Raw genomic sequence first — 17668 nt, forward strand, 5'->3', positions numbered from 1 at the left:
CGCAATGTGAGATGCTCACAGATGAGTGCAGTAATTGTGATTCTCCAAAACAGTAACTGCACCACGGCCTTTCTGGATTGCAGTCTGTTCTGGGATGCATTTGGGAGCTGGGAATCTATGTCCCATGGCCTTTAACAATACTCAACCTGACCTGAAACTGTTCACAGAATCACAGAATTATCAAGGTTGGAAAAGACCTAGAAGATCATCCAGTCCAACCATTACCAATGCTTCTTAGCAGAAAGGCAAACAACTGCATTTCACATAATGCCACATAACAGCTGTGACCTCAGAAGAAATGAAGACTCATCCAGGAAGAAGAAACAATAGAAAATAGGGTGTAAAAAACCCGGACAACAGCTTGTGCTGGGGGTGAAAACTACAGGCATGGAAGGAGCATGGATTCTGGAAAGGGAGGAGAATGATAAGGGGAACCATCTCAGTGCAGGAACTTCTCTATCTCTTGTGCACCTCAAGTAACAAGGTGGGAATTGCATTGTGACTTGCTAAAGCTATTTATTTTTTACAGTTCCTGTCACTTCTAAATAACTGTACGTGTTACTGTGCATACACTGTGATGTAATTCATGATGTGATTTGCTCCAGTGAAATAAAGCCTGGAGAAAGGATCGTGCACAAAGTTGTGCTGAACAACTGGTGAATGCTGAGGGACAGAAGAAGAGAAGGAGCAGATGACAGGCCTGGCTGGTGAAATACTTACAGGACATGTTTTGTTTTTTTTCTTAGCTCTACCACAGACTTCACTTTCGGGCCCAGACAAGCCAGTTAAGAACCCGTTAATCTAGCTGTGAGGTGGATAAGGAGGTTTGTTTCCCTTTTCTGTTCTGATTGTAAACTTCAGGCAAGAACTGTTACTCCATTATGTACTCACACAATGTCTGGTACAACAGACTCCTAACTGGAAACCCTGAACACTACCAGAATAAAACAGTAATAATAAACAGAAGGGAGAACCCGAAATGACCAGTAGTGTTGAAACAGCAGCCTGAGAAGAGAGATGGCTTGTGCAATCTAACACAAAAAACACCCTAACAAAATGAGAGCTGCCAATACCAAAAAACTGCTTGGTATGTGCACAAACCACAAGACGGTGATAGGGAAACAGTCAAGGCAGAATCTAAACTAAAGCCCTCAAGAATCACTGCTGGACAGAATAAAAACAGTATTGATCATTTTTATGAAGTTCAGTGGACTAGAAAATGAAACAATTACAGCACTGAAGACACAGGAAACAAGGACAGGTGATGGGAGATGTCCAACTTGAATTTGATTCCTTTTCCACTCAAGGTGACCATCAAGGCAATAAAAATCTCTGTGCAATTCATAAAAGATGCTTCATTTGATACATTAGTTTCTTTTTCAGCTGCATGTAGTTGAAATCCATCTACTGCTCAACCCGTATCCACAGGAAAGATTCACTGGCCTCACCGTGCTCTTGGTCAGTTTTCAACTCTTACACAAACTTACACACAAGGACTGAATAGCAAAGGCTCACTTTAAAAGATCCAATATTGATTTTTTTTTTTTTTCTTTAAGGACTAATATAAAACTGTAATTCTCATTCAATTTGAACAGTTCAGCACCCAAATTCTCTGCCATCACAACAGCCTGTGCTTGAGCCCACTGTAATGTGCCATTCTGCATATGCAGAAGCTTAGGTCTCCCTGTCCCAGGACAGTGTGTTCTCTGCTTCCACTCATTCAGAACTGTATTTGACATCTAGCAGGTCTTTCTTTTTTCTTTTTAAATCATAGAAGCTACACATCTGGGTCAGAATGTTCTTATGTAAGAAAAAGCCCACTGCCAAATAACCGTTCATTTCAGAAATGGTGAAGTCCAATAACAGCCAGTATTTATGAAGGATTGCTTTCTCTATGGATATGTTACAATGCAGACCGGTCATGTCAAATATAGTTCAATTCAAAGCTCACCATAAGTTTTACAAATTATTAAAGTAATTCACAAATTATTCTAAGGAAAAATAAATTATATCTTCTATAAAATAACCCATGGGACACTCTAGTAAAGAACAAATTCCTTACTTTCAAGACAGCATTAAAAAGTGCAACATGGATTGCACGCTGTGTTGTCAAGGCAGTTCCCCTCATTCATCAGTAAGGTTCAGTCAGATCCACAGAGCTGGCTCTGAGATGTTTGAAGAGATTAAATAAGTCTTGAGTTCTGCAGGAACTGGATGAGCACTTGATAGACAAATTTGTACTGGGCTATGGTCTGGATCATAAACATTCTCTGCTCCCGCAGGTGTCTCAACATCACAGGGACATCAACTTTCTGTAAAACCAAGGAAAGAAGTCATGAAGTCATAGGTTTGTTAGATTAAACAACCATTGCCTCAAGTAATTAATTACCTCAATTACAGTGAAATATCACAATTTTTTGTCACCAATTTTTAAATAATTTAAGGAGTAAATCATTAGCATTTAAAAGGTTACTGTGCATTCGGTGCTTTCCCGGCTAAAGCTTACGAGAAGTTCTGGACCAATCTAAACTTGCAGATGACCACATAATCTCATCCTGCACTGGTGAACCACTTATTACCTCTCATCAACTGAACATAAAATAAAAGGGTTTTGTCTCTTTGAAAGCTTCTTATTCAATATACCTATTTTCAACTCAGTAAAACATGCTGTATTGCCACAGGCTAAGCCCTAGATATATAAGGAAGGTCTAATAAAAAATTGGAGCAGCTAATATTATATGGTCCAGTTCAGCTCCACCACTCAGTGCCTATTGCTCTGATCCATGCTCAAGCACATTCACTGAGGGAGGATCTAAGAGATTTTTCAAATGAAAGCAGGTATGTGATTTGAAGAACAAAAGTTCCTCGGACAAAATTGAAGTGCAGGCAAATATACCAATCTTTCCATTACAAGAAGGAAAATGACTGTCACAAAAGATCCAAGAACCCTGACAGCTCACCTCCCACAGCTAAGTCTGTGCTAATGCATAACACTCTGTAAGACATCAGTCCATACAGTGAAACAGTTGGCCCCGAAGACCCAAAATCCACCATATTTGTTTTGTAGACTTCAGGCTAGTGTTTGTCTGTTGCCATGTACTCAGTGTCCATTAGCAGCTCGAAAACATTGAATGCCTTCCAAAAGGGCATCTTTCATCTTTGTTTCATCCATATGAAATTCATTTGTGTGCCCTGAAAATGCTCTGCAATGGGAACTAAAGTATAGTAAGTGGGGACAGATTGGAAGATCCTCTATAAGAGTATACCTCTAATCCTAATGAGCACATGGATGCACATGCATTATACAATGGTCTGAATCAGAAAACAAATGAGCCGTGTGAAGCAGGGAGCCTTCAGAAGGAGGAAACCTGCAGGAAAATTTGTTTGGTATTACCATTTATCTCCAGAATTTTGAGAGAAAAAGCTATGATGTTACCATGTTTTAGCTGTTAAAACAAGCACACAAGGAACTATTCAAAAGTCACTGAGCCATGAAACTGAGCTATGAAGCTGAGCCGGAGGCGCAAATTCAAAGGAAGCCTATGTGGTATGTCCTAGGATGAGGGATTTTCTGTTTTCTATTGCAGCAGTAAACATAAGCACAAGGATACGTTCTCCTGTTGAGGGAAGTTCTTAAGTACTGCAAGATATAAAGCTTTATCAGGCAACACAAGTGCTCTTTGTAATGTTAGTTGCCATTCCCAAAATACACACAAGAACTTGGCAAATCTTTTGGCTGCAAAGAGAAGTATTTCAATTACAATGCCTCAGCAAAAGGCCAAATTAAGACTTTAAATAAGACTTTAAGAAAAAAGACTTATCTCAGGAAAGAAAAGCCCATCCTATTGATCCCCCTATTTGACTCCACTCTGTCATCAACTTATTTTTTTTACTCCAGGTAAGCAGAACCTTCAATACACCTTCAATAAAAGTCATATAATGCCTTGCTTAAGGTGTCTTTTGCAAAAAGGAAAAAAAAAAAAATGTTACTCAATTTCTGACTCCCAAACCAAAGACCTCCCCCTGTGATGATGCATTGAACCTATGATCATGAGTTCATGTTCCAGTGACTACAGCAGTAAGGACTTAACAATGTGACTTAGTGCATTTCTTACTGTATGGCAACCTACTGAAAACAAATCCCTGCAATGGGATACATATACTTTATACTCAACCAGCAAGTGCCTGCAAGTCGCAGTGAGTGAAGTTCTACAGTGCCTGATTCAAAATGGATTCTCAACTAAACCTGAAAACTCAAAATCAAGAAAAATTTCCAGCATTGCTGCAGACTTCCCAGGAAGGTCTTTAGTAGAATTTTCAACCCCTTCATTCTTTTCCACACTAATATCAATACATGTACTTATAATGACACTTCTGAAGAAATTAACCCGTTCCTAAGACTAAAGCTTTTTAAGTAATAACCTATTTTATTTCAGAAAGAAACGCAAACAATCCTACTTCAAAATAAACCACTATGATTCCTGCATGAAAGGGAGCCCTCTTTGTACAGAATGCAGTATCTGCCATAAGCTGAAAATGCTCTGCTTAACTAATAAATAATGTTTTTAATTTTTTTTTAATTGGGTTTTAGCAAACAAAAAATATATTACCTTTCTACAATGTAGAGCAACAAAAGCCTTAAGAAAATTGTCTTTACTATTAATGATTTCCACTGTTAATCAAGATGTATGTTTTTAGAGACATCAGAGGAATCCTTTGTTACTGAGCACTACCACCTGCTCCTACTGAACTTGATGGGAATTCTTTTGAATGTCAAGGCTCATCTACATGCTTAGAAGTGGAGATACCTCCTTCATCTTCACTTGTTCAGGCACTCATGACCAAAATAAGCCCATGATCCCTAGGTGATCTTGTAACTACAGAACAATGAACTGCTGGAGGAGTAGAGAGGATAGAGAAGAACAAAGCTCCTCACATCACTTCTTTAAAAACAGTGGAGAGGAAAGCGCAACTTTTCAAAACTAGTGAGAAAGTACCAAGTTGTCTCCTCTAGGGCTCACATTTTTGAATGAGCCAGGAAACCACTTCCACTTAGCACCATGCACAGAAAGGTTCCAACCTGTAACTGTATGGACACAAAGAGTGGGTGAGCATTTTATGTACATTACTGGGAGTGGCAGCTGATGTGTGCCAATGTGTCACTCTTATCGTATTCTTATGTCTACAAGAGGTTTTGTCTTTGAGCAGTTCCTCTGGCAATAGAAATCCCCATTTAAATAGCTGTGTGGCAGGTTGTTATTCAAGATGTGATGTTTTTTCTGGACACGTCTCCATCAACATAGTACAGGTGAAAAGCAAGTACCTACACATGGTTATTCCCCTGGGGCTCTTATCCCATCATTTCTCTAGACTACATTACTAGTTTTGTAATATTCACTGCTATTCGTAAACATCTATTCCTCAGTATCCACACAGCCAAATTTAGTTCCAGATGAGATTAGAGGAAATGCAAGAGATGGAAGAGTCTGAAGTGCAAGTTTAGAGAGCAGTAAATGTTACTTATAAGCGCATGGAAACTGACATTGTTTAGACTCGCTGTCAACGTGTCTTTGTGAACATGCTGACTCTAAACTGTTAATTAAATAGAGGTAAAAATTACAGTAAATTCTTAAAAGACAGAAAAAAGCCTGAACTTTGAATGTGTTAAAATAACGTTCATGAAAACACAAGATCAACCCAACAGCAAACTACAATAAGTAGCTTCTGTTCTGGGAAATCTCTTCCTATCATGTTTAATGCCCTTGTTTCACAAAGGTAATAGAACAGAAGCATTTCACTGCCTTTTAGTTTTAACCTCAGAAATGTAGCTGGTTAGTCAAGGAATGAGCTCAGGGTCTGCCCTGAGATAAAAGCTTTCTTACTTCATTATGCTCCAAGCACCCAATCATCAGCTCTGTTAGGATTACCACTCCAGTCCTTCCTACCCCTGCACTGCAGTGAACCACAATAGGAGGGTTGCAGTTGTTGCTGCTGTCCAGCACGCTGTTGGTGTGGCGACGCACTGACTGTATCTCCTCCAAGTAAGCTGCAATGTAAAACACAAAGTTGTAAATATCTATATATCTAAATATAGAAGTTGAAATTAAAAAGTCATTCCGTCAGTCTTTGTCAAAACGAATTTATATTTATATAATGATTTTTTGGCCAGTGTGTACTGAACAATCCCGAATCCAGCCAGTACCAGCTGGGTGTCAATTATTACTTCAGAATCTGCTCCTTTAAATTAAATTGTGCCTTTTAAAAATTAAATTCCATTTTCCTGTCTGCAAATCTCCAGGTCCCCAAAGCAGATGATTCTAGATATTACTTACAGCAATTTCTGCTATTAACAGGCTGGGATCAAAACCCTTGAAACTACTCCCTGTCAAAGCAAGTATCAGATCAGACGTGAGCAACCATCTGCCCTTTCTACCACCCTCCCATCTATAGCAAGGCTGAGACTTACCCACCTCTCTGCTCGGGGGCTGTTTCTCAACAGTTATGAGCTCTTATAGGAGCTGTCTTTCTTCCCCCCAGTCATTTCCATTAACTGCACGAATCAAGAACAGTTGGCGCAGCTGTCCCTAGTGTTGTTCAAAGCATTCTACTGTCAAGCTACACAGTCTTACATACTGGAAGCTCATGTGGCTGGATAAGCACTCTATAAACTATGATTCAAGCTCTTAGACACTTAACTTCCCATCACTCATAGCAGGGAGTCAAGGCACTGAGTCTTGAGTCAGCTTTCCTGCCCCAGCTCTCGGTATCACAGCTTTTCAGCCCAAGCTGTCCTTTCAATACATGCAGGCAGGCTGTGGCTGGAAGCTTACCAGAATCAGAAAAGCTGCATTTTGAAGTACACCATGAAATGGGACTGTATGTGGTAGCAAACAATGGGACAGAGGAAATGGGAACAATCCGTTTCCAATTACTGCCATGCCCGACCACAGCTACAGGGGCTGGCAGGAGAAGCACAGTACAAAACAAACCAGGAATTGGGCAATGAGAGCAAACTCAATATGTTTGCCTTAAAGCCAGGCCCCATGATTCTCCTTTGTCAAAGCCAGAATGCCTTCTCTGTGACTCTGCCCTGGTGATAGACTAGGAAAATGAGGTGTTATCTACACCAAACCTATACCATGCAAAGGAGGATCACTAACGCACTGTATCTGTGTCAGGACCAAACTAGAACTCACAAGCCTCGTTGACAGAGGGCTTGGATTCAACAGGGCCATGCTGCTGAGGCTGCAGAGCTTGTACACTGTATACATACTTCCAGGGTGATAACCTAAAATTCTCTGCATCACATTCCATTGTAGCGCCAGATAAGTGGTTTTAGTTACAATATGGTTGAATTTTTATTATTTACTGTAATAGTGTTTATTACCTGGTAAGAAGTAGAAAAACTTATGAACTCAATACAGATGAATACAGTGTCTACTTTGTCAGAAATACATGAATTGGGACTGTATTTAAGTGAGAAGACTTTGCATTGTGTGAGCGCATGTGGTTAGAAGAGTGGCAGCGAGTTCAGACTAACTGCACTTGTAATAAAGCTTTTTGCTCTTCTGAAGCAAGTCCTCTGGACTACCAAATAACTGGCTGTCAGCAATCAGGGCCTCCCACAGAACTGGAAGAATTGTGCTGTATTTCACTAACATCTAAGCCTCTCTCACTCAGACTTTTCTAATCACATTTCTGTGCAGCCTAATGTCTCATACACTCATTAGAGCTCGGAAGTGGCAGTAACTTATGCTGACAGATTAGTCAGCTGGGATGTCCTTTTATTTGAAATAATCAGTCTTTAGCACTACTGTTGCCTCTGATTTTTCTTCCTATTGTGTCACATCTTTCTAGAACAAGACCCTCACCCATAGGTCCTACCTCTTGAATCCTACTTCTTTCACCAAATCACAGAAAAGCCTAACCAAGCTGAGGCATCTCTATACCACAGCAATAAACATTTGAAGTCAATTACAGCTCTGACCAGGGGCAGTGAACAGAATGTAAGCAACCTTTTGTTTGATTTCTTTTATCAGGCAAGTTCAAGAATTCTTACATAAAAAGCCTTGAACTTCATCTGGACATCCATGGTCTGGCCAATCAGTATACTGCAAATGCCACACTGTCTTCTCATCTCCAGAGAGAAGATGCTTGACCTTCAGACCAGTGGTTGCATAGCAGCCGGAGTCTGTGCGGAACTTGGTTGTCACCTTGAACTTCCCGTAAGTGGCTGAGCTGTGTTTAGAGCCCAGTTTAGGCCAATAACGATGACTCTTACTTCTTCCTCCCTCCTTAACCACACATAAAAGAAGAAAAAAATAGTAGTTAGTTGCTGCAACCAGAGAAAATAGAACTCTGCAGATAAGCTAAACTTTCATACTCCTAATTACCAGAATTGCACGGAGCACCCCATGAATAAAGTATCCATTAAAATTCTCAGTCGTGTAATATATCTGAATGTAAAAAACAGGAATGAGAAAATGTTTACAGAGGTAGAGCAGACACATTAGAAATGTTTGAAGAACAAACTTGCCTTGGAGCAAAAGCCAGCTATTGTCTACAACATCTCAGGAAATTTTCTCCTCCTAGGCAATTCCTTTCAATAGAAAGGGATTCTCTACAGCAACTTCTAAGTATCTGTTTTCATCAGCCTTGGGAACTGGACAGTGACTTGATGTTGTACGGCACTCCCTGTGTTTGTTAAAAGCAATCAGGCATAAAGTTGAACGCAGTGTTAGTTAGCAAAGTGTGCCAGTTTTTAATAACATAGCACACAGTTCTTGGATCACAATAGAAATAACTGTTTTGCTTGGCGTAAGAATAAAAGGATTTTTTATTATTTCTTTTACATGGACACTTATATGGAAACAACAGCTTCTAGTCTCTTTTCAGCTGATAAGAGTGATGGTATGCAGAACTGGCCTTGGACAGTGTGGAAGCCTGTGTCATTTCAACCAGGAGCAGTTTAGCACTCTCACATTCCAGTGGAAACATCTTTGTTTTGTTTGGCCAAACTGGAGTGAAGCAGGGAGAAATGGGTGTTCTGCTCACTTCGCTTTAGTACTTGCCAAAATGAGTATTAGAAAGTTACAAAATACAGTATTAGAGCAGTCCAGGTGTATGTTCAAAGAGAATAAGAGGAAAAAGGACTGTTGACAGAAAAGCAGGTTAGTGGAGTGGTAGGCCACGATAATGGGAGATTGACTCACATCAGAAAGATCCACGTTCTGTGATTTTACATACCTCTTCAGCTGTGACCATGGCTATAACATTCACCCCCTGTTCCCATACCATCTGCCAGAAGTCATGGCACGTGTGTGGAAGAGGCCCTTGGGTAGCAATGTAGTGCCACTCCTCTCCACCTACAGTAACCTGGGATGAAGAAAGAAGAAAGAAACCAAAAAACAGTCAGTGCCCAGGTACTCAGCAGCATTTGTGCCAGAACTGCCCTTTAAACAAAAGGGACTGTAATGAAACCTTTGCTGCTTTCTTCTTCCACTGTTTTTCAAAATTTCTGAACATGAACCATCCTTTTGATAAGAGCAAATCTGACAAAACCCAATCTTTTGTGTTTCCCGGTCCTTTCTTGATGCTCATAAACATAAAGCTTTCAGCAAAATGTCATCCATTCTTTTTGCCATTGCATTTGGATTATTCAGATGAAAGTATTCTGAGGCTCTGTTTCAGACATGGCTTAAGTACAAATAAGCAGCTGACTGACTTCCCTGGGCTCTGTGACAAACCCATGATGAAAAAGAACTGAGCATCAGGAAGTATCTGTATACATTTAGAAGACGTTACATTGCTGGAAATGAACTCACAGTAGTACAGAAAGGCTGAATGGAAAAAATATTTTGCACTAGGGCAGCTAAAGGCCTCCGCTGTTCAGGGTCTCCCCCAACTATTTTCCACTCAAGGAAAAAATAGTTTCTTAAACAGATTCTTACTACACCGATCGCTCTTGAAGATGTGGCCAGAGGTGCTGCAGTTATGCCCACACATACAACACAACAGTCAGACAGGTCCAGCTAGAGGTGAGATCAAGACAGGCTTCATTTCATGTATCTATTCCTCACTTACCTCAAGTTTTTTCAGTTTAGAAACTGCCATCTACTTATATAAGTAAATCCCGCTGGAGTTGTGTAAGTCTATTTCCCCAATACATAACTGGATTAAAACCTGGGTGTTTGCAGCTATAGCTAGCATAGTCTTTGTATAGTAACAAATCTCTCACTCCACTGAAAACAGTGCTCAGTAGTCCTGTACACTTAGTTCTCTCACTTCATACTATGCACCATTCTCCTCTGGGAGGGAGAGTTAAACTCTACGAATCCAATGCAAGTAAGTTCCTCAAGCTCTTGCACTAGATGTAAATAAAATCACTACAGCATCAGCATGCATCTTGCACTGCCAAATTGGTTCAGGCACATGTGGTATGGCTTTACTGAGCTTTTCCAATTAATGCTGGTCTGACCCAAACAATAAGGTGAAGTGGTCTCAAGAACTTAATCCATAAATTTAATTATGATATGCATCTCAGGTGTAGGTGATGATCTTCAAGTCTTAACTGCAAAGGTCAGTGGTGAATAAGCAGAGAAATACTGAAAAACTGTATGGCTCACAGGTCGTGTGATGTGAGCTTGAATCCTCCAGGCATGGATCTTATCAGGATGATATAGGAGTTCTCTTTGTCTGCTGACTTCTGGTCCAAATATCCAGCCTCCTGGCACACGATATGAGAGACCCATAAATAGTCAGAAGGGAATGTGATGCCTGGAATGTTTACTGCATTTTAATGCCCTGACTGTGGGATATTAAAAATTGAACACTGGGCTGCAAACACTCTGTGACACTGAGGTAAATTTTGCAGATGCAATTTCACCTTCTTAGCAAAAGAACATCTGTTTGGCTTCAGTAAGCACCACTTGGAGTGCAAAGGAAAAACACTGGCACAGACTGTTGTCATGTGCTGAACTATTTGTGTGTGTTCCTGGTTGCTCTGTGAATGTGAAATGAGTACATGTCCAACACTGACACTCAAGGTGAAATGTGGACTCAGAACTGGCCAAGGAAAATTCTTTTCAGGCTAGTACAGGCTTGTGGGAATAATTTATGTTAGGAATCTCGGGTTCTTTATCCTCCCACAAAGTAGACGAAACATTATGGGCTCTGAAATCCATCATCGTACCAATCCCTGATTATGCAAAAACTCAGTATCTGCAACCTACCAGGCTACAGTAGAGAAATGGTAGCCAGCCCAGATTCTGGTTCAGAAATTGTTGATTCAACAGGATTTAGTACTGTAAACTACAACCAAAGAGGCCAGCTAATCTCTTTAAATTTTAAAAGGCTTTTACTCCAGTAAAACATAAATTTAACAGGATGTTTTGTTTATTATTAATTTCTTTTTAATTTGGATTCTGACAACGATAAAAAGCAGACAGCCCTGTCTGACAACAAGAGTATCTGTCAGCTGAAGGAAAGGAGTTACTTCTCCCAGGATAGAGCAAAAAAACCAGCAAAGAACTTTTGTCAGTTCTTACTGGAAAAGAAAAACAAGCATCTGCAGCCACTGCAATATAGTTAAAACTGTTAAAATTGGCCATGTTCATAGAGTAAGAGAGTCATGTCGTATCTTAAGTTATTTCTATGTTCAATTAACTAAAAGAAATCTGAGTATCTTGACAAGAACCTTTTTTTTAAAACACTGAAGTCTACTGCAGTACCCAAGCAGAAATATAGAGATCTCATCACCATATAAAAAATATTACAATATTTATGTGAACATCCTGAAATATTTACACAAACATCCATACACCTATTACTCCTAACAGCATTGGTTTTCTTTGGATGCGGAATACAGCCATGAAAACTGTTTTATATTTTAAGTATTAGAGAAGATCTAACTCATGTTCATAAGGTTTAAGGAATGTAGCATCTCTTTCTCCATTAGCCATCAGAGAACAAGTTGGCAGAGACGCACATAAAAAAAAAAGCAAGAATTCTTCTTAAAATGGATTCCAAATCTCAAGCAAATAAATCAACTCATGCACGTTAATCGACATGGGACTGTAGAGGTGCCTATGTTGATGGATGTGTACAATGACGCACCCTGTTCTGACTAAGTTACCTTTTTTAAGTTCCCGAATTATGGAAAATAATGTACATCCAGAAATGCAAACAAAGTTCTAACATAACTTCATTTGCAATACAAAGTCCAAGAAAGCTTTTACCTTTATATGTGAAGCATTGATGTAGCCTGTGTTATTTTCTTTGGTCGGCACCAGCTCCACTCGGTTTTCCTCATAAGGAACAACTTCCCTGATGCGGTTTCGCTCAGTGTTTTCAGGCAAGGCAGCAGTGGTGAAGATCCCATCTGCCTTTTTCTTTGGAATTTGCTCGTATTCTGTAAACACCATCCCCTCTTCCAACTTTCGCTTCAAGATTTTGCACTTGGATTTAACAGAAAGTAATACCAATTGATTAACTCTTCTTGGTAGAACGCCCCATCCATCAGTTTTCTGGATTTCAACATACAACCATAATATTCTCTCACTCTCTTCTCGTTTTGGTCACAGTTGTCTGAGGAAACATGACTTTCTCTATTTCTACTGAATGAAACAAGTAAATTTTACATTTGTTTTATGTTATTGCAATGCTATTTTTAAGATGGATACCATACAAAGGAAAAACACATTAAATACAATACTGATTCTGTATATTATCTGTATATATCTGTATGTGAAGTAATCCAGTTTCAAAATACCGTGCAGCCTGCATGTATGCAGCTTCTGTGACTGAACAAAACCTCACACACATGAAAACTGAGGCTGAGCTCTGTCATATGCATACCAGAAAGATAAGGCTGGAAAATTCTGCTCAAAAAGCCAGAAATATTCTTAGCAAATGTCTTTCAAATCTTAATAGCAGAAACTGCATTTAATTTCTGAAGTCAACCTGATACATGCACATACTCAGATGTGCAAACATTAGGAGACAGACAGCTTTTTTTCTTTAATTCACTCAGACATTACCTGAACTTGTTAGTTGTACCAGAACATGCAATATTCTAAGGATGATATTTTTAAATACTCCTTTATCAAGCAAAATATGTGCAAAAGATTAAATTTACAGCTTGATCTTACATGATGCTGACTGCAGTGAAATGGTGCACAGCCCCAGCTTTCACTGACTTATGTGAATACTGAAGAGACTTAAAACACTTAGCATCAGAAGATGCACAAGCATTAGTTGCAGACCTTTGACATTAATGACTCTAAAAATGGTTATGAGAAATTGTTTCATATGTTAAATTGAATGTTAATATTTGAGAAACTTCGTACAGCTGGGAACAAAGGAAATGAACATTTCATGAGCCTGCATCTTACCCTCTCATCCATTGGCACCTTGGCTACTTCATCCTGGCTGTCCTCCGGCACTGGAACCCTAGCAACTGAAAGTCCGTTCAGTGCTGCCAACATCAAGGGCCTCTTCTGGGCCTCCAGGCCTGCCATCTTCTGCTTTTCTAGATTCTTTTGGCAAGAAAAGGCACGTTTTCATCTCTGTGTGATTATTTATAATGCCAGTAAAATGCTGGAATGTTTTTTTAATCTCCAAAATCTGCAACTTTCTGGCCAAGGAATGCAGATGATCACCATTAGCATCATAAATTCAAATACAACCTCTATTCTTCCTGTTATTCCTCAAAGGCCTGCTCCTACACGAGCACAGAATTTTAATTTCAAAGGAGCAATCCCAGCTTCTAATACAGTTTACGTGCCATCAGAAGACACACAAATACAATCTTGAGCATTTTTCTGCAAATACTGCTCTGAACTTAGGACACAAAACACATCACCCTGTACATTTCAAGTAGCTTTACTGTAGCCAAGACACCTGGGGCGTCTTTTTAAAAGCAATAATTTTAATCTATTCCAACATACAAATGTATTTTAGAGGAGAAAAAAAAAGCATCCTGTATTAATACTCAAAGTGAAGTCTTTTGATGCACCCAGGTATGGTGATTCAAATAGTACCTGTGATGTATTTCACACTAAAAATTGAGGTGTGTGTAGGGAGGTACTGTTTCTCACATTCATGCTTTGTATTATGCTACAATGCGGCAAACCTGAGTACAAATTCTCAGCTCATCCTGCTGCCTTCCGAATGTCTCTGGGAGTCACAGAGAAAGGAGACAATCTCCAGAATGAACCAAGTCACGAATGTTTTATTCCATTCCTGTCACAGTTCTTTCTCCCAGATTTGGATGAAGAGATGAGCATTTTGGAAGCCTGGTTCTCAGCATGCTGAGAACCAAAGCTGTGGTCACCACACAGACCAAGTTCAGCTCTTGGAAATAGTAAACTGAACCTGAAGACCCTCAGACACAGTGTGTTTTTTCAGAAGCCTGTGAGCTTTTTCACCACCAGCACTTTCCTCCAGAATACTGAGTAAAAACAAACAGAAAGGCAGAACAAAAATCCAAAAACTCTTTGCTTTCTTTTCTTCAGGAGGGAGGAAAACACAAGCCTTTTCCTTTTGCTTTTTTTCATTTTTACTTTTTATGACTCTTTACAAGCTAAAGCCTGCTCTTGAAAGATTAAGGTTTTCAAACCAGCACTAGTGTAGTATGGGGTTCCTACAATAAGGGAACATTTGCATGCATTAATGCACCTGAACTAGGAACCACCTCAAAAGCTCAATGCTAACACAACTAATTTACTTCCGAAAAAAAAAAAAATATTTACAACTAAAACACATTTTGACCAAAGGCAGATCTGTGTCATTATTCAAAGGAGCACTTCAGCACCTCTAACCTCTCAGCTCACCCTTCACTCACATCCAAAATTCCTTTTGATTTCTGCATCTCAGCAAGTTTTTTTCTTTACTTCCCCAGAAGTTCAAAAGAGCCTGTAACGCTTCTTGTTCACCAACATCTGCAGTATTCACTCACAGAATACTATGTTTTATATTTGGATATCTGTTTTTGAAGGTTAAGATGCTATATGGAGTAAACTCAGTTTCCATGATACAACGTAGAGGTCCAAGTTTAATTGCTAACTATTACATAAGTGTAAGAATCACTAATGAACAAGAAGCATTATAAATAATTTTTCTAAATTTCTTTGAATACACAGTAGTATGTAAATATAAGTCTATTCCAAATTCTTTCCTTCTGTGGCTCATTCGTTAATTTCTTTCAGGAACTGCTTAAAAGCCAAATTCCAAAACAAAAAACAAAAAGCTTTGTTTTCTGCGACTGCAGTTGTATTTCTCAGTGCATAACTTCAAGCCCAAGTCGCACAAGCAACTTCAAAATACAAGTCGCTGAAGTGCAAACACACCTCACTTCTCCCACTGCCTGCAGTGGCACTGAAGTCTTTAAATACACAGTTTTTATTGTAAATTCATCCATTGTTTAAATAACTATTTATCACATAGTGAGTACAATAAAAAAAAATAAAAGTCCAGATCCATATAATTGTAGCTGACCCACCAGGTCTGCTTTAAGCAAAACACTGTTTTCCCACCTACGTGTTCCCCGTAGTTTACTGACCCAACATCTATTAGACATGTAAACAGACCTGTATGCTTATGAATTCTCAAGAAGTCCCTGCAACAAAGGAAGACACTTACCCTCATCATGATTTCTCTCTCTATAATGCTGTCCTCAATCGAAAACATTTCGGACACAGGTCTTTCCTTGACTGGTTCTTTCTTCACCCTCTCCTTTACGCTTGTGAGGTCAGGCTCTGAGATAGAGGGCCCAAGCGAGGACCCATTTATTGCCACTTGATCTGTCCGAGACACACTGATGGCCTTGGAAGGCCCTGGCCTCATGGCCTTGGCCCTGGCTACGGCCACAGAAGCGTTAATATGGTCCTGTCTCAGGGCTCCGTTGCTGACGCTTTTTCGAGGCCCAGGATATTCTGGAGGAGGTTTATTTGGTATTCTAGCCAAGGCAGCTTGCAACTGAGCACTGTACTTCATGTTCTCATGGAGGGCTCTTATCTGTGACACAGATTTTGTGGTATCTTCTTCCTCTTCACTTTCACTACTGTGTATCAGCATTGTGGCATCAGAGAATGTCTTTTTGTGATGATAATGAGGAACCTGTTGAACTTCATGCCCCATCTGAACCGACTCTTCTGGCTGCACCTGCTCCCGCAAGGTGTTCCTGCGTGGTAGAGGAGCGTTTAAGGTTTTTAATGCCATGGCTTCTATACCACGTACCATATTGCTGATGACCTCCAAGCTATGGCGCTTGTTCACAGCTGCATGATGCTTCACTGCAAGGAGGGGTTCACTGACCTCCTGCAGTGACTGACGGACGACGGGTGAGCTGTCCTCCTGGAACGTCTTTACTGAGAGCTGGACTTTGCGTGTGACCAAGTCGGGACTGCTCCCGCTGACATACTTGTGCCGGTGGCTTGCAAGGTCAGGTGTGCTGGTGGCAGGACGTGGGCGTGGGTATGGGGGTGGGGGTCTGAAGAGATAGTTCTTTAACATATGAGCAGTATTGTAATTCTGGCTGCTCTGCAGCTGCATATTAGCCAGTTCTGGCGTACTGACCGTGTGTGATATGGCACTGGCTGCTGTCTTATTTTGCACAGCATTATTAGGGTTCATTTGGTCAGAGGGGGTAACAGGTTTGTTATAGCTACCACCCTGAGGTCCATATGTGACTGTATAAGGATGCCTCTCTCGAATCTCAGGTTGACTGTAAACTAGGTCTTCTGGCTGGTTATAAGCATGTGTGTTTCCAATATTGAGATTCCTCAAAGACTGACTTTGGCTGTCCATCTGGATCACCCCTCTTTTCATTTGCCTCATAACAGTTTCATAATCTGGAGTTGGTCGGTAAGACGGGACTATGATTGCACTATGTCTGTGGCTGGGGATATAGTCTGCTCTCATGATGTCACTTCCAGGGATGCTCAGATTTGAGGACATTGGAGATGCCTGGATGAAGTTTTGTGAACGATTCAGGGAGTTCATGCTGTGTGCACTGCACACACTCCCATTGGGTCCATTACCATTCAAGTAGCTGAAGTCCACTGGACACCTGTCTAAGCTGGTCTGAGACCTACAGTAGAAAGTTTCTTCATTTCCATGGAAAATGCTGTCTGTGTAGAGCAGAGATAAAAACATTTGACATTTAACATACAAGGACTTGTTATCAAAGATTCAAATGCAGACTGCATCAACAGTTACGGAGACAGCTTAGTGTACAGCTGCAGGGAACGTTTGGGCTTGGGAGCATCCTTGAGTCACCGAAATAGAACTAAGATGAAGCAACTTTCATAAACACTCCCAACAGTCAGCAAAATACTGTAGCTAAGATCCTTGTGGGAGACATGAAAGGGAAAGAAAGGAAAATGTTTTTGCCTGGCAAGGAAGAACAGCATCTCTCTTAGCACCCTGGAAGGATTCACTGACACTACTTTCACCTTAGAAATGCGGTGCTAACTTATGCTTTCAAGGAATATGTAGCAAGACTGAGGGAACTTTACAGTTCATCTAAAATTAAAAATATCCCCCTTCAAGTGGCTGTACTTAATAGTAAGACAGTAGAGGCTACTACAACAAATCTTTATACATATAGCTCTTTAGAGAACTATATTGATTGGCTCATTTTGAAACGTAACAAATTCTTCCTTAAAAC

At 40.1% G+C, this 17668-nt stretch overlaps 1 protein-coding gene across 3 annotated transcripts in view; it reads right to left on the reverse strand.

Annotated features, from left to right (window-relative positions):
- Positions 1 to 1768: 1768 nt before the first annotated feature.
- Positions 1769 to 17668, reverse strand: part of PTPN14 (protein tyrosine phosphatase non-receptor type 14) — a 91732-nt gene continuing 75832 nt past the window's right edge. For 2 of the 3 annotated variants that reach the window (XM_015857322.3, XM_015857324.3), the window contains exons 13-19: positions 15640 to 17129; positions 13392 to 13535; positions 12237 to 12455; positions 9247 to 9375; positions 8060 to 8294; positions 5883 to 6046; positions 1769 to 2312 (exon numbers count right to left, since the gene is read on the reverse strand). In XM_015857322.3, coding sequence (XP_015712808.2) covers positions 2184 to 2312; positions 5883 to 6046; positions 8060 to 8294; positions 9247 to 9375; positions 12237 to 12455; positions 13392 to 13535; positions 15640 to 17129 — 2510 coding nt within the window. In that variant the 3' untranslated portion in view covers positions 1769 to 2183. Of the gene's footprint in view, positions 2313 to 5882; positions 6047 to 8059; positions 8295 to 9246; positions 9376 to 12236; positions 12456 to 13391; positions 13634 to 15639; positions 17130 to 17668 lie in introns of those variants that run through there. The other variant, XM_085542924.1, reaches the window with a different exon arrangement.

The sequence above is a fragment of the Coturnix japonica genome, chromosome 3 (assembly GCF_054131305.1).
Source record: "Coturnix japonica strain WE chromosome 3, WE-NBRP24, whole genome shotgun sequence".
In the NCBI taxonomy this organism is placed as follows: domain Eukaryota; kingdom Metazoa; phylum Chordata; class Aves; order Galliformes; family Phasianidae; genus Coturnix; species Coturnix japonica.